Source organism: Hemiscyllium ocellatum, chromosome 2 (genome assembly GCF_020745735.1).
Source record: "Hemiscyllium ocellatum isolate sHemOce1 chromosome 2, sHemOce1.pat.X.cur, whole genome shotgun sequence".
In the NCBI taxonomy this organism is placed as follows: Eukaryota; Metazoa; Chordata; class Chondrichthyes; order Orectolobiformes; family Hemiscylliidae; genus Hemiscyllium; species Hemiscyllium ocellatum.
In genome coordinates, this window is record NC_083402.1 from 301,355 (window position 1) to 322,773 (window position 21,419).

At 43.2% G+C, this 21,419-nt stretch overlaps 1 protein-coding gene across 1 annotated transcript in view; it reads left to right on the top strand.

Annotated features, from left to right (window-relative positions):
- nup155 (nucleoporin 155) overlaps positions 1–21,419 on the top strand; it is a 208,047-nt gene that overhangs the window by 50,673 nt on the left and 135,955 nt on the right. The window contains exons 9-10 of the mRNA XM_060834039.1: positions 14,966–15,039; positions 17,136–17,227. Of these exons, the coding sequence (XP_060690022.1) occupies positions 14,966–15,039; positions 17,136–17,227 (166 nt within the window). The remainder of the gene's footprint in view (positions 1–14,965; positions 15,040–17,135; positions 17,228–21,419) is intronic.

Genomic DNA, 21,419 nt, shown 5'->3' on the forward strand with positions numbered 1-21,419 from the left:
ATAGGATAAATAGGCAAGTTCTTTTCCCCGGTGGAGTCCAGAACTAAAGGACGTAGGTTTAGGGTGAGAAGGAACAGATATAAAAAGGGGCAACTTTTTCTAGCAGAGGGTGATGTGCAGATGGAATGAACTACCATAGGATGTGGTGGCAACTGGTACAATTACAGCATTTAAAAGACATCTGGATGGGTATATGAAATAGAGTAAAAAAGTGAGGTCTGCAGATGCTGGAGATCACAGCTGCAAATGTGTTGCTGGTCAAAGCACAGCAGGCCAGGCAGCATCTCAGGAATAGAGAATTCGACGTTTCGAGCATAAGCCCTTCATCAGGAATCAGGTATATGAAATAGGTCAGGTTTAGAGGGGTATGGGCCAGGTGCTGGCAAATGGGTCTAGATTACCTCAGGATATCTGGTTGGCTTGGACAAGTTGAACCAAAGAGTCTGTTTCTGTGCTGTGCATCCCTATGACTCTATAAACCCTCCATTCCAAAAAGCATCCTTGCACTGTTACTCTCTGTCTCCTATCACTAAGTCAGTTCTGTATCCATCTTACCAGCTCACCTCAATACCGGGTGACTTCATCTTTTGTACTAATCTGCCATGAGAGATATGTCGAAGGCTTTACTGAAGTCCATGTAGACAACATCAGCCACTTTTACCTCTTCAATCGTCTTCATCATCTCCACAAAACTTGATCAAGTGAGTGTGGCACGACATTCCCTGCACAAACCATGTTGTCTATCGCTAATAAGTCCATTCGCTTCTAAATGTGTACAGACCTTGTCCCTGAGAATCTTTTCTAATAATTTCACCACCACTGAGCGTCTCACAGGTCGGTAGTTTCTCAGATTATCCCTGCTAGCCTTTTTAAACAATGGGCCAACATTGAGAATTCTCCTGTCCTTTGGGACCTTACCTGTGGCCATCATGGATGCAAAGGTGTCTGTAAATGCTCCAGTAATGTGTTCTTATGCCTTCCTCAATATGTTGGGATAGATCCCAACAGGACCAAGGGACTTAACTATCTTAATACATTTTAAGACAGACAACACCTCTTCTTTTTCAATAGCAACTTGTCTTAGAAACTCAACGCTGTCTTCCCTGAGACCATACTCCACCAATTCCTTCTCTTGGTGAATACCGACACAAAGTATTAACATAGAACATTACAGCGCAGTACAGGCCCTTCGGCCCTCGATGCTGCGCCACCCTGTCATACTAATCTGAAGCCCATCCCACCTACACTATTCCATGTACGTCCATTTCCTGTCCAATGATGACTTAAATGCACTTAAACTTGGCAAATCTACTACCGTTGCAGGCAAAGCATTCCATACCCTTACTACTCTCTGAGTAAAGAAACTACCTCTGACATCTGTCTTATACCTATCTCCCCTCACTTTAAAGTTGTGTCCCCTTGTGTTTGCCGTCCCCATACCTGGAAAAGGCTCTCCCTGTCCACCCTATCTAACCCTCTGATTATCTTGTATGTCTCTATTAAGACACCTCTAACCTTCTTCTCTCTAATGAGAACAGCTTCAAGGCCCTCAGCCTTTCCTCGTAAGACATTCCGTCCATACCAGGCAACATCCTAGTAAATCTCCTCTGCACCTTTTCCAAAGCTTCTACATCCTCCTTATAATACGGTGACCAGAACTGTACACAATACCCCAAGTGTGGCCATACCAGAGCTTTGTACAACTGCAGCATAACCTCCTGGGTCCAGAACTCAATCCCTCTATTAATAAAGGCCAAAACACTGTATGCCTTCTTAACAACCCTGTCAGTCTGGGTAGCAACTTTCAGGGATATGTATACATGGACACAGAGATCTTTCTGCTCATCCGCACTTTCAAGAATCTTACCATTAGCCCAGTACTTTGCATTCCGATTACTCTGTCCAAAGTGGGTCACCTCACACTTGTCCACATTAAACTCCATTTGCCACCTCTCAGCCCAGCTGTGTATCCTATCTATGTCTCTCTGCAACTGACTACATCCTTCATCACTATCCACAACTCCACCGACCTTAGTGTCGTCTGCAAATTTACTAACCTACCCTTCTAAGCCCTCATCCAGGTCATTTATAAAAATGACAAACCGCAGTGGACCCAACACCAACCCTTGCAGTATGCCGCTAGTAACTGGATACCAAGATGAACATGTTCCATTAACTACAACCCTCTGTTTTCTTTCAGCAAGCTAATTACTGATCCAAACTGCTGTGTCTCCCACAATCCCATTCCTCCGCATTTTGTATAATAGCCTACTGTGGGGAACTTTATCGAACGCCTTGCTAAAATCCATATACTCTACATCAACCGGTTTCCTCTCATCTACCTGATTGGTCACTTTGTCAAAAAAGTCAATAAGGTTCTTAAGCATGATCTACCCTTAGGCACAAAACCGTGCTGACTCCCTGACCAGATTATTCTTTTCTAGATGGTTATAAATCCTATCTCTTATAACCTTTTCCAACACTTTACCAACAACTGAAGTGAGACTCACTGGTCTGTAATTACCAGGGTTGTCTCTACTACCCTTTTTGAACAAGGGAACCACATTTGCTATCCTCCAGTCCTCAGGCACTATTCCTGTAGACAATGATGATTTGAAGATCAATGCCAAAGGTTCGGCAATCTCTTCCCTTGCTTCCCAGAGGATCCTGGGATAGATCCCATCCGGCCCAGGGGACTTGTCTGTTTTCATACTCTGCAGTATTTCTAAAACCTCTTCCTTGTGAACCTCAATCTCTTCTAGTCTAGATGCAAGTATCTCTGTATCTTCCTCGCCAACATTTTCATTTTCTATAGTGAACCCTGTCAAAAAATATTTATTTAGTGTTTCCCCTATCTCCTCTGCCTCCACACACAACTTCCCACTATTATCCTTGATTGGCCCTAATTTAACTCTCGTCATTCATTTATTCCTGACATACCTATGGAAAGCCTTAGGGTTAACCCTGGTCCTATCCACCAACAACTTCTCATGTCTCCTCCTGGCTTTTCTGAGGTCTCTTTTTAGGTCTTTCCTGACTTCCTTGTAACCCTCAAGTGCCCTAACTGAGTTTTCACATTTTGTCCTAACATAAGCCGCCTTCTTCCTCTTGATCAGGAATTCCACTTCCTTAGTAAACCACAGCTCACGCATTCTATATCTTCCTCCCTGCCTGACAGGTACATACTTATCTAGGACACACAGGAGCTTTTCCTTGAATAAGCTCCACATTTTTATTGTGTTCATCCCCTGCGGTTTCCTTCCCCAATCTACGCTTCCTAAATCTTTCCTAATTGCATCATAATTTCCCTTCCCCCAGCTGTAACTCTTGCTCGGTGGAGTACACCTATCCCTTTCCATCACTAAAGTAAATCTGACAGAATTGTGATCGCTGTCTCCAAAGTGCTCACCTATTTCCAAATCTAACACCTGGCCAGGCTCGTTACCCAGTACTAAATCTAAAGTGGCTTCGCCCCTTGTAGGTCTGTCTACATACTGTGTCAGGAAGCCCTCCTGCACATACTGGACAAAAACTGACCCATCTATAGTATTCCTACTGTAGTGTTCCCAGTCAATATTTGGATAGTTGAAGTCCCCCGTGACAACCACCCTGCCACTCTCACTCCTATCGAGAATCATCTTTGCTGTCCTTATTCATTTAGGACCTCACCTAACTCTTCTGGCTCCACACATAGATGATCTCCTTTGTCCTTGAATGGGCCAGCCCTTTCCCTGGCTACCATCTTGCTTTTTATATCTGTTTAAAATGCCTTGGGATTCTCTTTAATCCCGTTTACTGACAATTTTCCTGATACCTTATAGCCCTTCTAATTAAGTTTGTTCCTACTTTCCTTCTCTACTTTAAGAGCTTCACCAGTTCCCATCCTCTTTGACCTTACATATGCTTCTTTGTTCTCTCTGATCAAGTTCTTGGCATTACTGATCATCTGAGGTTCAGTTAATCTGCTATACGTATCCTTCATTCTCACAGGCACCCTTTATCAACTGCTGATTTAAGTACTCCCCAATGTCTGATATGGATTTACCCTCAAACAACAGTTTCCAATCAAAATTTTCCCCTTCCTACCCAATATTGTTTCAGTTTGCCTTCCCCCAGTTTAACATATTCACCTGAGAATTGCTTTTATCCTTATCTATGAGTATCTTAAAACTCATGTTATTATGCTCACTACCCCCGAAATGCTCCTCCCCTGAAACTTCACTCACCTTGCAGGGCCTATTTCCCAAAACCAGGTCCAGTATAACTCCTTCCCTCGTTGGACTGTTTAGGTATTGTGTCCAGAGTCCCTCCTGAATTGGTCTTTACAAATTCCAAGCCCGAGCACATAGTGAATCTGAGTCAATATCGGGGGAGTTAAAAATTACCCACCACAACAACCCAGCTGATTTTGCATCTTTCCAAAATCTATCTGCAGATTCTCTCCTGTATTTCCTGCTGGCTGTTGGGAGGCCTGTGGTATACCCAAGTATTGTAATTTCACCTTTTCCCATTCCCAAGTTTTCCCCATTCTGCCTCGTTGCATGAGTCCTCTAATGTATCCTTGCTCAATACAGCTGTGAGATAGTCCTTTACCAGTAATGCAACTCCCCCACCTCTTTTACCTCACTTTCTATCACACCTGAAACATCTAAAACCTGACACATTCAGCTGCCAGTCTTGTCCCTCTTTCAGCCAAATCTCTAATCACAGTACTGTCTTGTTCCAAATACTAACCAATGCTAAGCTAATCTAACTTGCCTACTATACTTCTTGCATTGAAGCACATGTATTTCTAACTGCTTCCTTCGCTGTTTGCAGCAGCGTTTCCCTGCATGCTCTTGTTTTTAGTAATGTGTGCACTGGTTTCTACCTCTCCCTCAATTTCTGCATCTGCTAGCCTACCCTCCCCCTGCCGCACTAGTTTGAACCCTCCTCAACCACTGTACCAAATATCCCCCAAAGGACATCAGTCCCGCTCGTGCTCGGGTGTCACCTGTCCAGTTTGTATATGTCTCACCTCTCCCAGTACAGATCTGAATGCCCCACAGATGTGAATGCCCTTCCCCTCGCACCATCTTTTCAGCCACATGTTCATCCGATATATCCTGCTGTTTCTACCCTGATGAGCTCGTGGCACTGTAGTAATCCTGTGATAACTACCTTTTGAGGTTCTACATTTTAACTTTCTTCCTCATTTTCTGTGGGCATGGACAGGATTTCACAGTCACAGAAATGTGCTGGCAGACAACAAACTGGTTTGAAATGTGTCTACTTCAATGCCAGAAGTTTCCGAAATAAGGGTGAGGAATGGATGTTGCAGGTTCCAGGGTTTAAATCTTTCATTAAGAACAGGCAAAGCAGTAAAAGAGGGGGAAGTGTGGCCTTGTTAGTCAAGGATAGTATAACGGTGGCTGAAAGAACTTTTAACAAGGACTCGTCTACTGAGGTGGTATGGGCTGAAGTTAGAAACAGGAGAGGAGAGGCAACACACCATCCTGGACTCTCGTTTGCAGCCACCGGTATGCCTATCGTTTCCCCTTGTGATTGAATCTCTATGACTATAGCATTTCTATGCCTATCTTTCCCTCCCTTTGCAGCAAAACCAACCATGGTGCCAATAATTTGGCTGCTGCTGTTATCCATTTCCCTCAACAGTGTCAACAACAGTGTATCACAGGAGATTCCTGCATTGCCTGCTTAGCCCTCATGCTCTGTCTGGTGGTCACCCAAGTTGCTTTATGATTTAATGTCACTCTCTTGACTTTTTCCCCTACCCTTGTCCATTGCTTCAATTTAAATATTCAGCTGATGTCCTTTTGAATATCTCACCTGACTCTGTATTGCATTCACTCCAGTGTGTTAACACACTTACTTTACTGGGATACATCGTGCTCCAGCTGAGGTCTAACAAGTGTCCTGCATAGTTCAGCATAACCTCCTTTGCTTTTTTACTTCAGAATAAAGCTCAGCACACTTCATGCTGTATTAATTGCTCTCTGCACTTGCCTTGGTCAGTGACCTATACATAAATATACACAGGTCCTGTGCTCTAGCAGCCCTTTGAGCTTTGTATCCCATTTTTTAATACATCTATCTATGTTCTTTGTTATAAAATACATGATTTCAACTTCTCCCCGTTGAAGTTCATCTGCCACCTTTCTGATCCCTTTGTCAACTTGTCTCTGTCGTTTTGAAGTTCTACACTGTCCTCCTCACAGCTCACGGTGTTTGCGAGTTTTGCATCATCTGCAAATTCTGTAGTTGTTGCTTGCATACTAAAGTGTACATCATGGCCACTGTACAAAATAATACAAGTGAATTTAACAATGTTGAAGGCCTTAGTGCATGAAGCATTCAGAAAAACCCATCTGTTTCACTTAATGTCCTTTAAGGAAAAACATTTCTGGCCTCATCTGGTCTGGTTTACCTGTGACCCACAGAAATGTGTTTGACTCTTAACTGCCCTCTGAGCAACAAATACTGGATTAGCCAGCAATGCCCACAATCTCTGAATTAATTGAAAAAGAATTTCATGATAAAAAAACTGAAGTACTTCCACAAATCGATAGAAACAGATCCGGTATGGTTGGGAAAACGGAGACAAGGCTGTTGGTTGGCCAGGGATTGGAACTGATTATCCAAATGTATTTAGTTGTTAGCAAAGATGGACAGAAAGGTGGGACAACATTGTTGGCGAAAGAAGGAACTTCACAGAATAGTGAGGAAGAGTATCAGCTCCAATGAAGTAACATCTGTGTTGTTGGAACTTAGAAACCTTGGAGCAGAAAGTGATAATAAATGTTGCATATAGATTGTCAAACTGTTGTCATAATATCGGAGAAGGCGTTAAATAGAAATATAGTGGCACAAGAAAGACACAGTAATTGTGGTTGACTTGAATAAAAGAGCGAAACCATCCAGATACCTCTGAAATGTTGCCAATGTGCTTAACTCCACCACCTCTTCTGGCAGTGCCTTCCAGACTCCTACCACACTGTGTGTGAAAAGCTTCCCTTGCTTGTCATCCTTAAACTTTGTCCCTCTCACCTTGCATTTGTGCCCCCTTGTAATTGAAACTTCAACCTTGGGATAAATCCTCTGACTATTCATCCTATCTCGGCCTCTCATAACTTTGTAGACCTCTATCAGGTCTTGTCTCACTCCTCTCTTCCCAGTGAAATCAATCCTAGTCTTTTTAACCTTTCCTCAAAGCCGGTGCCCTCAAGACCAGGCAACATCCTGGTGAACCTTCTCCGCATTCTCTCCAAAGCTTCCATATACTTCTGGAAGTGTGATGACTAAAACTGTGCGCAGTATTGTAAATGTAGCCGAACAAAAGGTTTTATATAGATTACAACATGGACGGCATGCTGGCTCAGTGATTAGCACTGCTGTCACACAGCATCAGGGACCTACATTCAATTCCAGCCTCTGGCAACTGTTTGTGCGGAGCTTGAACATTCTCCTTGTGTCTGCGTGCGTTTCCTCAGGATGCTCGAGTTTCCTCCAACAATTCCAAGATGTGCAGGTTAGACAATTGGCCAAGCCCCATCCTCTTCAGGGATATGTAGGTTAGGTGCATTAGGCAGGGGAAATGTTGAATAATAGGGCAGTGGAATGGGTCTGGGCGGAGTTGCTCTTCGGCGGGTTGGTGTGGACTTGTTGGGCCAAAGGACCTGTTTCCTCACTGTTGGGATTCTATGATTCTATGAACTCTTGTACTCCATGCTCCTGCCAATGAAGGCAAGCGTGCCATATACCTTCTTGATCACCTTGGTCACCTGTGTGGCCACTTCTAGGGAACCTGTGTAGCTGCATGCCCAGATCTGTCTGTATATTAACGTTCCTAAGGGTTCTGCCATTTACAATATAATTCACAAATGATGTTCAAATGCCTCACATTGCATTTGTCTGGATTAAACTCCATCCGCTACTTCTGTGCCCAAGTCGCTAATCTATCTATATTCTGTTGTATCCTTTCAATTGTCAGCACGGGCAACAATTCCACCAATGTTCGTGTCTTCTGCAAACATAATAATCAGAACCACAACAACTCATATTTTCCTCCAGATCAATTATATATACTGCAAACAACAGGGGACCTAAGACTGGTCTCTGTGGAACATCACTAGTTACCTGTCTCCAGTCTGGAAAATGATCTACATATTGTTTGGACAAACCAAATCCATACCAGTGCCATTGAGGAGAAATTCCTAAAATATGGACAGGATGGTTTTCTGAACCAATACTTTGAAGAACCCACCAGAAAACATGCCACCCTAGGTGCTGTGAAATGAGAAAAGAATAATTGACAAGTTAGCTGTCCAAGACCCTTTGGGGGGGAAAAGTGAGCAGAATATAGAATTTTCCATGAAAATTGAGTTAATTTGGTTGATTCTGAGAAGAGGGTCCTGAATCTAAATAAAGGAAACTGTGATGGTGTGTGATGTGAGCTGGCTGTGATGGATTGAAGAGCATTACTTGAAGATGATGGTGAACAGGCAATGGCAAACATTTAAAAGCATATAGAAGAACTGTACTAATTGCTCATTCATGTTGAGCACAAAAATAGAATTGGAAAGATGGCCTGACCAAGTTAAGAAGGAATGTTAGAGTTTGTATTGGAACTCAGCAAGGAGCGTATAAATTTTCCAAGAAAGTAGCAGTTAATAATGATCACGATTGTTTGATCAAGTACCTGGTCCCTGCTTTGTCCCCATACCCTTGGATCCCTTTAGCCAAAAGGACTATAATTCCTCTTTGAAAGAATTGTGAATTTACATCCCAACTACTTTCTGTGGTAGAGAATTTCCCAGACTCAGAACTCTCTGGGTGAAGAAATTTCTCCTCATCCCTGTATCCTTAGACTGTGACCCCTACTTCTGGACTCCTCAGTTATTAGAAACATCCTTCCTGCATTTATCCTGTCATGTCCTGTCAGAATCTTAAAGGTTTTTGAACAATCACCCCTTATTCTACTATCCTTCTATCCTTCTAAACTTTACTCCAACCTGAGAAACAGCCATTAGTTTTCTTATCATTTTCTTCATTCTGAGGATGAGGCTTTGCTGGCTGGAACAGTGTTCATTTCCCATCCCTAGCTGCCCTTTGTGATTCTCAATTGCTGCATTTTATTTATCCCTCCCAATATCATTTGGGAGGAATTTTGACCCAGTATCACTCAAGTAACAGTGAAAAACACTGGCTCAACCACTGGAGCCAGCATCCCATAATGAAGTAAGTAGAATGTAAACAGCAACTACATTACATGAATCATAGAATTTACTGTACAGAAAGAGGCCATTCAATCCACTTTGTCTGTGTCAGTTCCTGAAAGAGTTCTCCAGTTTGTCCCATTCTCTTGCACAATCTCTGTAGCACTCTAAATTCATCACTTTCAAATACATATTCAGTTTTCCTTTGAAATCCTATGGAATCAGCCTCTACCACTCTTCCAGGCAGCACATTCCAAATCCTAACAACTCTGTGAAAATAAGGTTTTCTTCATCTCATTCCTTGCTGTCTTGCTGGCAGTCTTGAAATTGCCGCTTAATTACTGAGATGCCAATTGGTGGAAACCGGTTGTTCTCCTTTCCCCAGTCAAACGTGTTCATAACTTTGAACATCTCATTAAGGTCACCTCTTAGTCTTCTCTGCTGTAAAGAGAGTAAGACCAATTTCTCTCATTTTTCATTGTATCTAAAATCCTTCATTTCTGCCATCATTCTAACAAATCTTCTTTGAACTCTCTCCAGGGCTGCTTCATCCTTCCTTGAATAAAATGCCCAGAGCTGAGCATAATATTCCAAATGTGCGCTGACCAATGGATTTGTAGAGATGTAACGTCACTTTATTTCTGAATAATAAGGACTTCCTTCAGTTCCTTCTTCAAGCTTGACCATCTGTCCCCGAGCAGTTCCAGAAGGTCATTTGTGTCCCCCTTAGTGAAGACAGATCCAAAGTATTATGAATTCAACTGATTCTGTAAGGGACCTACATTTGTCCTTACTAGGCTTTTTCTCTGCAGATAGCAAAAACAGAAGCTTCTGTTGTTATTCAGATAGTTTGTCTTTTTATTCTTCCAACTAAAATAGATATCCAAGTTAAACTTTATCTGCCATTCATCTGACTTATCCATATTATTTGTGAATGACCTGTGCCTAATAGGCTTTGAGGATTCAATAAAGGCGGTGCTTGCTGTTGGATTCCTCACCCCTGACTTGCTCTTGTGTAGTCTAATTCAGTTTCTGGTCAATAGTAATGCAGAGGACATTGATAGTGAAGCATTCAATGATGATAATGCCATTGAATGTCAAGGGATGATGGTTGGATTCTCTGTTGTTGGAGAAGGCCATTTCCTGGTACTTGGAAGGCACGAATGTTACTTGGCACTTTTCAGCCTCTCGTGCCAGTTGGACATAGACTGCTTTAGTATCTGAGGAGTTGCAAACAGTGCTGAACATTGTACATTAGCCAACCTCCCCACTTCTGAACTTGGGTCATTGAAGCAGCTGAAGTTGGGTGCAGGACATTAACCCGAGGAACTCTGCAGAGATGTCCTGGACCTGAGATGGCTGACCTCCAACAGCCACAACCATCTTCCAAACTACCAATTATGACTTCAATCAGTGGAGAGTTTTCCCCTGATTCCCAATTCTGTGCAGCCTCTTTGACGTCAGTTAAATTTGGCTTGGATGTCAAGGGCTGTCACTCTCACCTCTCCTGTGGAATTCAGCTCTTCTGTCAGTGTTTCAACCAAGTCTGGAATGAGGTCAGAAACTGAGTGGCCCTGGAGGAACCCCAACTGGGCATCAGACCAGGTTTTTGCTGAGCGGCTGCTGCTTGATAGCACTGTTGATGACTCCTTCCGTCACTTTAACAATGATCAAGAGTAGACTGATGGAGTGGTAATTGACTGGGTTAGAGTTTTCCTCTTTTCTGTGTTCAGGGCATAACTGGGCATATGTACATTGCTGGATACATGTTAGTTTTGTAGCTATAGTGGAAGATCTTGACTAGAGGTTTGGCAACTTCTAAAGCACAAGTCTTCCGTACAATTACTGGAATGTTGTATCCAGTTGTAGTTGAAAATGTGTTGCTGGTTAAAGCACAGCAGGTTAGGCAGCATCCAAGGAACAGGAAATTCGACGTTTCGGGCCAGAGCCCTTCATCAGGAATATTATCCAGTTGTAGTATCCAGTGTCTCCACAAGTGCCATGATATCACTTGGAATGAATTGAATTGGCTGAAAACTGGTATCTGTGATGGTGGGTACTTCTGAAGGAGGCTGAGATGGATAACCCATTTGAAGGTTGATACAAGTGCTTCAGTTTTACATTTTGGACTGATGTGCTGGACTCCCCCATGATTACCAATGAGGGTAATTGTGGAGCCTCCTCATCTAGTGAGTTGTTTAATTGTCTACCATCATTCCGCAACTAGATGTGGCAGAGATGCAGAGCTTGAAAACTCTGGTTATGGAATTGCTTAGCATTTTTTGTGATTTACTGTCTGCAGTTTGGTGTGCAAGTTGTCCTGTTTTGTCATTTCATCATGTTGACACCTCATTTTTAAGTATGCATGTTGCACTAGTCATTGAACCAGAGTTGATGTCTTGGTTCGATGATAATGGTAGAGTCTGTGTTATTTTGGGCCATGAACTTGCAGATTGTGTTGAACTATGATTGTGCTGCTGTCCATGATCCATTGTCCCTTGAGTTGCGAGATCTGTTCAAGGTCTGTCCCATTTAGCATTGTAATTGTGTGCGACAGTATGGTGGAGGGAGGACTGTCTTGCAGTCAGTTCTTGAATGGAATTGAGTTAGCTTTACTGTCACATACTTAAACGAGTTCATAGTCGTTTATGTAGTGTTCCTTGACTTTCAGAAAGCCTTTGATAAAGTCCCACATAGGAGGTTAGTGAGCAAAATTAGGGCACATGGTATTGGGGACAAAGTACTGACTTGGATTGAAAATTGGTTGGCTGACAGGAAACAAAGAGTAGTGATAAACGGCTCTCTTTCAGAATGGTGACCAGTGGGGTACCGCAGGGATCAGTGCTGGGACCTCAGCTATATACAATATATATTGATGATATAGAAGATGGTATTAATAGTAATATTCGCAAATTTGCTGATGATGCTAAGCTGGGTGGCAGGATGAAATGTGAGGAGGATGTTAGGAGATTACAGGGTGACCTTGACAAGTTAGGTGAGTGGACAGATGCATGGCAGATGCAGTTTAATGTGGATAAATGTATGGTTATCCACTTTGGTGGCAAGAACAGGAAGGCAGATTACTACCTAAATGGAGTCAAGTTAGGTAAAGGGGCAGTACAAAAAGATCTGGTGTTCTTGTACGCCAGTCAATGAAGGCAAGCATTCAGGTACAGCAAGTAGTGGAGAAAGCTAATAGCATGCTGGCCTTCATAATAAGAGGGATTGAGTATGGAAGCAAAGAGGTTCTTCTGCAGCTGTACAGGGCCCTGGTGAGACCACACCTGGAATATTGTGCGCAGTTCTGGTCTCCAAATTTGAGGAAAGACATTCTGGCTATTGAGGGAGTGCAGCGTAGGTTCACAAGGTCAATTCCTGGAATGGCAGGACTATCTTATGTTGAAAGACTGGAGTGACTGGGCTTGTATACCCTTGAGTTTAGAAGACTGAGAGGGGATCTGATTGAGATGTATAAGATTATTAAAGGATTGGACACTCTTGCAGCAGGAAACATGTTTCTGCTGATGGATGAGTCCCGAACCAGAGGACACAGCTTAAAAATAAGGGGTAGGCCATTTAGGACAGAGATGAGGAGAAACTTCTTCACCCAGAGAGTGGTGGATGTGTGGAATGTTCTGCCCCAGAAGGCAGTGGAGGGCCCAGTTTCTGGATTAGTTTAAGAAAGAGTTGGATAGAGCTGTCAAGGATAGTGGAATCAAGGGTTATGGAGATAAGGCAGGAACAGGATACTGATTAAGGATGATCAGCCATGATCATATTGAATGGTGGTGCAGGCTCGAAGGGCAGAATGGCCTACTCCTGCACCTATTGTCACCGCATTACAGTGCCATCTTAGTTACAAAGGTACTCTGTGCGAGGTACATTGTACTCTTTGCTACCTTCTTCCCAGTCCCACTCCCCCCATTTATCTCTCCACCCTGAAGGCTCCCTGCCTTCATTCCTGATGACGGGCTTTTGCCCGAAACATTGATTTTCCTGCTTCTCGGATGCTGCCCGACCTGCTGTGCTTTTGTTTTAGATTCGATTCCCTACAGTATGTACCAGGCCCTTCTGCCCAACCAGTCCACACCGACCCTCCGAAGAGTAACCCACCCCAGACCTATTTCCCTCTGAGTAATGCACTGAACACTCTGGGCAGCTTACCATGGCCAATTCACCTGACCTGCACAGTTTTTCCAGCACCTCTCTGCTTTCCAACATCTGCAGTCCTCACTTTTGCCTTAGGTACAAAGGTACCGAGTTACAAACACTTAAGATCAAATTCTTTGGAAACAAAAAAAAAGTGAGACAAGTAAAGAAATAGGTAGTCCAGCATTGTGGGCCATGGGAATGAATTAGAAAAAGCAAGAAGGTAAAAGTTCAGAAGGTCAGTCTTCCAACCCTGTCCATGCTGGTACTTTGCCTCAAGGGACACCTGCCGTTGTTTGGGGAAAAAAGAGACTCCCAACAAAACTCATTGGCTGGTCAGAATCTGCTATTAGGAAGTATTTTGTAAATTTATTAAGCAGCAGGTGACACATTGTAAAATAACTAAGTCAAAGTAGGAAGGGAAGGGTGAGTGAAGTTATGCTCTCAATGGGACCTCCTGTACATTGAAGACATGAAACACTTACTTCTGCAAGAGTGACTCTCGACTTCCAGTTGCCTGCAACTTCGACATAACACTGTGCTCCACTGCCCAGCATTTCTGTCTGAGTCCAACTACAGTGCTTAAGAGAGTCTTAACGCAAGCTGGAAGAACAACACCTCATATTCTGCTTCGGGAATTTTGGAACCTTCAGGAGTTTAATCAATTTAGAGCTGTAACATCTCCTCCACATCTTTGACCAACCTCTTACCACAGGTCTTGTAGTGAAATAGAGTTGCTTTCAGTGTAGGCAGTCCATTTTCATCCACTCATTGTCCCTATTATCACCTGCCTAGCTTCTTTTCTTCTCTGCCTTACTATCAACAATCCCTTTGACTGCCAAACCTTTTTCTCTTCATTTCTGGACTCTGTCTCCACCCCATAACACACACACTGGCCCACACACTTCCCACCCCATCATCAGCTGTTTCCTAGTTGCTGTCAATTCTGAAGAAGAGTCACTGGTCTTAAAACATCAAATCTGCTTTGTCTGAGTTTTTCTAGCATTTTCTGTTTTTGTTTGTTTCAGATCTCCAGTATCTTTGTTTTATTTAATTAAGGACAGCAGACTCCCTTCTCTAAAGGATTTTACTGATCTAGGAAGTTCCTTGTAGCAATCAACATCATTGGACCCTCAATTCCAGATTTCAGTCTGCCCTGGCGAGATTCAAATGCAGGGCCTCAGAACATTACCTGGGTCCCTGGATGAATAGCCTAGTGATGATACCACTAGGCTGTTGCCTCCCTGTGCAGTGGCTGCTTCACTGGTCTGTGGACCAGTTCTCCTGATTTTGGCACAAACTGCCAGATTTTAGTAAGATGATGATGACATTGGAAGTTGAATGTGGAGTTGAAATGCCCATCAGCCATGATTGAATGGCAGAGTGGACTCGATGGGCCGAATGGCCTTACTTCCACTCCTATGTCTTGTGGTCTTATGGAAGTGACATTGACACTTGACGTGCAGAGTGTGATTCTAGAGGAATCAGCTGATTTATTTTTTGATTTGTCAATAGTGGATTAGCTAAACTGAGTGGTTTGCTTGGCCCTTTGATTTGTCTTTCCATGTCATTTGCTAATGGTTTCCATATTTTTCACCCAGATCCAATTGTTCAGATTGCCATTGACAACTCGAGGAGCATCTTGTACACACGCTCAGAAAAGGGTGTGCTACAGGTAGGTCTTTTTGTGTTATTATTACACTGACAACCAATTGCTGCGTTACAATGACACTGCACCCATTCACTGCATAATCTTGACATCCTTTGCTTCATCGCAGTGCAGCTAACATCCAGTTGCTGTGTAACACTGACACCTGTTTGCCGTCTCATCATGGTCGAAAAAGCCTGATTACTCTTCAGGCTGTCCTTCTCGATCCACACATGGCTGCCAATTGGTCAGCCTCCCAATTGGTCAGCACTGAAATACTTCCAGATGTTTTGATAATTCTCCTTCATGTGATTATCTCTGCCATTCTGCATTGTTTCTGTTGTATCACATAATCATAGAATTGTTCTGATGCAACAAGCACCTTTCCACTCAGTGTCTATACTGTCTCTTCAAACCAGCATTATTACTTAGTGCTAGTCTCCAATAGCCATGTGCTCCATCACTATCTAAATAATTATCCAATGCCTTCTTGGATGCCTCAATGGAACCTGCCTTCATCAATGTCTTAACTATTCCCTGTGTGAAAAAGTTCTTTTCTTGCATCACCTTTGCTTCGTTTGTACATCTTCCTTTTCTCAGGAGGAACACCTTCTCCCTATCTACTCATCCAGCTCCCTCATGATGTTGAAAACATCAATCACATTTCCCCACAATTGCCTTCTCTCCACGGAGAACATTCCTAACTCTTCAGTCGATGCTATTCACTGAACTATTCCTGGAACCATTCTTGCATATTGTTTCTGTACCCTTTCCAATACATTTGCATCCTTTCTGTAATGTGGCGCCCACAATTGCACAATACTACAGCAGAAGCCTAACAAGTATCTTGTACAAGTTCAACATTATCTCCTTGCTCTTATGTGCCCCATTCATAAAGCTAAGAACACTATATGTTTTATTTACTATGCTCTCCATCTGTGCTGCCACCTTCAATAATCTGTACACTCTGGTTCCTGAAATCCTGCAACCTTTTATTAATATACCCACTATTTTACATTGTCGTTCAATCTTCTTCCTACCATATTGCATCATTTCACACTTGTCTGCACAGAGCCTCATCGGACATCTATCAACCTGTTCCATGAACATGTCAATATCCTTTGGGAGTTCCGCACTCTCCTCACAATCTACAACTCTTTCATGTTTAGTGTCATTTGAAAAATTGAAAATTGTCCCCCGCACACCAAGATCCAGATCTTTTCATCAAGCTTCTTTGTTATCTCATCACAAACACTCCAAGAATTTAGTTCAACAAAGCTTTCAGTTTAGAAATTCATGCTGAATCTTCCTAATCCATCTTCCTTTTTCAATGTGAATACTAATTCTGTCCAAAATAGTTGTTTCTGAAAGCTTCCTTGCCAATAAAGGTAAGTAACTGGTCTGGAATTGCCAGGAATGGTCTTAGAATCTTTTTGAATAAGGCTGTAATGTTGTCAGTTTACCAGTTATGGCATCCCCCCGAGTCCATGGAAGGCTGCAAGATTGTGGCCAATGACCCTGCAATTTCTACCCTCACTTTGTTCAAAAACCTTGGACGATGTCAGCTGATCTGTATGCCTTGTCAAGTTTAAGTACCAACAGTCTATCCAAGATGACTACTTTATTGATTTTGAACCCTTTGAGTGAGAGTTTCCCTTGTGTACCATGGCTGAGGTCCTCTTCTATAAATACGGGTGCAAAATATGCATTTCACACTTCAGTTATACCTGCTGCCTCCATGTAGAAATCCCTTTTTTGGTGTCCAATCTGCCTAACCCCTCTTGTAGCTTTCTCTTTGTTTAGATGCCTGTTAAAACTTTTGGTATTCCCCTTTTCTGTCAGCTGTTAGACTTTTCTCATAGTTCTTTTTTGCTTTTTTGATTTGCTTTATCACCCACCCCCCCAAAAAAAAACCAGAGATACTTCTGTTGATTCTCAATTACTTATTCTGCCTCACACTTGTCATAACCCCTCTTTCTGTCTAATTTTTATAAATCTCCTTTGTCATCTGTGGAAACTGCTGTTAAAAGGGATCTGTTTGTTTCTAATGCAGGTCACCTGTTTGACTATGTGCCTTCTATTTTACCAGTTGGTGGTGGTGATAGGTTCTCTCTGATTTTCAGGTGTATGACTTGGGTACTGATGGCCAGGGAATGGGCAGAGTGGCTTCCTTATCCCAGAATTCCATAGTCGCTGCAGCAGGTAACATAGCCCGGTGAGTGAAAATTCTGATGGTGTCAACTCTGAGCAAATGTCTGTTTTGTGTGATGCATTGTCTGCACTGAGTGTTCTTTTTAATAAAACTTTTGACAGGTGGTGGGCGTCACAAGCACTCCATGTGCAATGTGCAACATTATCTATAAGCCATGGTAGAGTGGTCAAAATCCTTTGGTTTCAATTGCCATTGTAACACTTGAACATGTAAAACAGGAAGTATTGAGGGAATGCGAAGTGCCACACAGTGCTGAGAGAATGCTGTGCTCTGGGAGAGAGCCAAGTTTGGTACCCATGAGGATGACCTCAACTGGGATCTTGGGTTCATGCCACACTACAGATGACCCCACAACACTGTAAACACTCTCACACACAAACACACATGCACACACTCTCTTTACACATGATCACACTCCTACATACCCTCGCACAGACATATATTCCGTCACACTTGTGCACACACTCTAGCAAGTGTATGTATGCACATATGCTCTTACTCCCCCTCGAGCACACACAAACCTTGTTCCCTCATAAAATGTGACATTTTATAAATTCCTACTTTGGAAATCAAACCAGTCCGACTCAACTTTGGGGTACAGACAGACTCTAACCTCACACCTTTAATGCATTGTCTGAGCTGAGATGTCACCCTTTTTGTTTTTACTGATGAAACATTAGTTAACTCGGGACTGTGACTTGAAAGAAGTTCTGGGATTTACATATTAATCAATCAAAACCTGCATTCCCATTCTAAGTGTTTGAAGACCTAACGGCATCTAGGTTTGTTTGGTACATGGCATCAGTTGTCTGACACTTTGATCTTTTACTATAAATTCTGTGTCCTATGATCCACCTGATGAAGGAGCAGTGCTCCCAAAGCTTGTACTTCGAAGTAAATCTGTTGGACTATAAGCTGATGTGAGATTTTTAACTGTGTCCACCTTTGGATGGAGCAGTTTTTGTCAGGTGTGTCCAGGAAGAATTTCTGACTCAGTATATAGATAGACCAAGTAGAGGGGAGACCATACTGGATTTGGTGCTTGGCAACGAACAGACCCGGTGTCCAGTCTCTTGTTGGGAGAGCATTTGGATGATCATGATCATAACTCCCTGACCTTTACTATAGTGATGGAGAGGGATAGGAGCAGGCAATTTGCTGAAGTATTTAAAGTGGGGGAAGGGGAATTACAATGCTTTTAGGCCGGAACTGGGCACCTAAATTGGGAACAGATGTGCTCAGGGAAATGCACAACAGAAATTTGGAAGTAGTTTAGGGAATACTTGCTGATAATGCTGGATAGGTTTGTCCCACTGATGCCAGGATGGGATAGGAGGATGAAGGAACCTTAGATGGCAAAGGATGTGGAACATCTAGTCAAGCGCAAGAAGGAAGCTTGTGGAGGCAAGGATCAGTCAGGGCTCTAAAGAGTTACAAGATAACCAGGAAGGAACTGAAGAATGCGCTCAGGAGAGTTAGAAGGGGGCATGAACAAGCTTTAGCAGGTGGAATTAAGGAAAACCCTAAGGCATTCTACACTTAGGAAGAGCAAGAGGATGGCCAGAATGAGAGTAAGCTGATCAGGTATAGTGGAGGGAACTTGTGCCTGGAGTCTGAGGAGGTAGGGAAGGTGCTTAATAGTTTGTTTCAGTATTCACTAGTAAGAGGGACCTTGATGTTTGTGAGGACAGCGTGAAACAGGTTGATATGCTAGAACAGGTTGACATTAAAAAGGAGGATGTGTTGCAAATTTTGAAAACTGTAAAGATAGTAAGTCCCCTGGGCCAGACGGGCTATAGCCAAGGTTACTACAGGAAGCAATTGCTGCATCGTTAGCAATGATCTTTGTGTCCTCATTGCCCACTGGAATAATGCGAGATGATTAGAGGGTGGCACCTGTTATTCCCTTTTTCAGAAAGCAACTAGGAATAATCCTGAAAATTACAGACCAGTCAGTCTTACATCTATGGTGGACAAATCATTGGAGAGGATTCTGAGACATAGGGTTTACAATTACTTGGAAAGCCATAGTTTGATTAGAGATCGTCAGCAAGGTTTTGTGAGGGGCAGGTCATGCCTCAGAAGTGTTATTGAATTCTTTGAGGATGTGACAAAACTCATTGATGAAGGTAGAGCAGTGGATGTGGTCGATATTGATTTTAGCAAGGTGTTTGATAAGATTCCCCAAGGTAGGCTCATTCAGAAAGTAAGGAGGCATGGGATACAGGGAAACCTGTGTGTCTGGATACAGAATTGCCTGGCCTATAGAAGACAGAGGGTGGTAGTAGATGGAAAGTGTCCAGCCTGGAGCTCGGTGACCAGTCGTGTTCTGGAGGGATCTGTTCTGGGACCTCTGCTGTTTGTGACTTTTGTAAATGACTTGGGTGAGGAAGTAGACGGGTGGGTTAGTAAGTTTGCCGATGACGTGAAGGTTGGTCGACTGGTGGAGTTGTAGGTTGCAATGGGACATTGACAGGATGTAGAGCTGGGCTGAGAAGTGGCAGATGGAATTCAACCTGGAAAAGTGTGAAGTGATTCGTTTAGGAAAGTCGAATTTGAATGCAGAATACAGGGTTAAAGGCAGGTTTCTTGGCAGTATGGAGAACAAAGAAAATTTACAGCCCAGGACAGGCCCTTTGACCTTCCAAACCTGAGCTGATCCAAATGTAGATTAGATTAAATTACTTACAGTGTGGAAACAGGCCAACAAGTCCACACCGACCCGCCGAAGCGCAACCCACTCATACCCCTACCCCTACAATTACCCCTTACCTAACGCTACGGGCAATTTAGCATGGCCAATTCACCTGACCCGCACATTTTTGGACTGTGGGAGGAAACCGGAGCACCCGGAGGAAACCCACGCAGACACGGGGAGAACGTGCAAACTCCACACAGTCAGTCGCCTGAGTCGAGAATTGAACCCGGGTCTCAGGCGCTGTGAGGCAGCAGTGCTAACCACTGTGCCACCGTGCCGCCCACCTGTACTGTCTAAACCTGTTGCCCAATTCCTAAGCATCTGTATCCCTCTGCTGTCCACCTACTCATGCGTCTGTCCAGATGCATCTGAAATGAATCTATCATGCCTGCCTCTACCACATCTGCTGGCAACGAGTTCCAGACGACCACCACCCTCTTGCCGTGTATATTCCCCTTAAACTTTTCACCTCTCACCCTTGAAAGCTTGACCTCTCGTGATGGAATCCTTCACCCTGGGAACAAGCTGGTTTCTATCTACCCTGTCCTATACCTTGCATGATTTTGTAAACCTCAATTTCCCCCCTCAATCTCCTTTTTTCTAATGAAAACGATTCTAACCTACTCAACCTCTCTTCATAGCTAGCACCTTCCATACCAGGCAACATCCTCATAAACCTTCTCAGCACCCTCTCCAAAGTGTCCATATCTTTTCGGTAATGTGGCTACCAGAACTATACACAGTATTCTAAATGCAGCCGGACCAATGTCTTGTACAATTTTAACATGACTTGCCAGTCCTTATACTCAATATCCCGTCCAATGAAGGCAAGCATACCATATGCCTTCTTGACCTGACTATCCACCTATGCAGCAACCTTCAGGGTACAATGGACCTGCACTTCCAGATCTCTCTGTCCATCGACTTTTCCCAAGGCTCTTCCGTTCATTGTATAATTCGCTCTAGAATTAGACTTTCCTAATCATCTCACATTTATTTGGATTGAAAACCGTCTGCCACTTTTCCGCCCAACTCTCCAGTCTATCTATATCCTCCTGTATTCTTTGACAGTCCCTTATGCTTTCTGCTACTCCACCAATCTTCTCGATCATTTATGTATATCACAAACAGCAGTGGCCCCAGCACTGACCCCTGTGGAACACCACTGGTCACCTTTCTCCATTTCGAGATATTCCCTTCAACTACTACTCTCTGTTTCCTATTGCTCAACCAGTTCTTTATCCACCGAACTAGAACACCCTGCACACTATGTGACTTCACTTTCTCCATTACTTTACCATGGAGAACCTTATCAAACGCCTTACTAAAGTCCATGCATATGACATCAGCAGCCCTTCCTTCATCAATCAACTTGGTCACTTCCTCAAAGAACTCTATTAAGTTGGTAAGACACGATCTCTCCCACACAAAACCATGGTGCCTATCACTGATCAGCCCATTCTTTTCCAAATATAGATAGACCTTATCCCTCAGTAC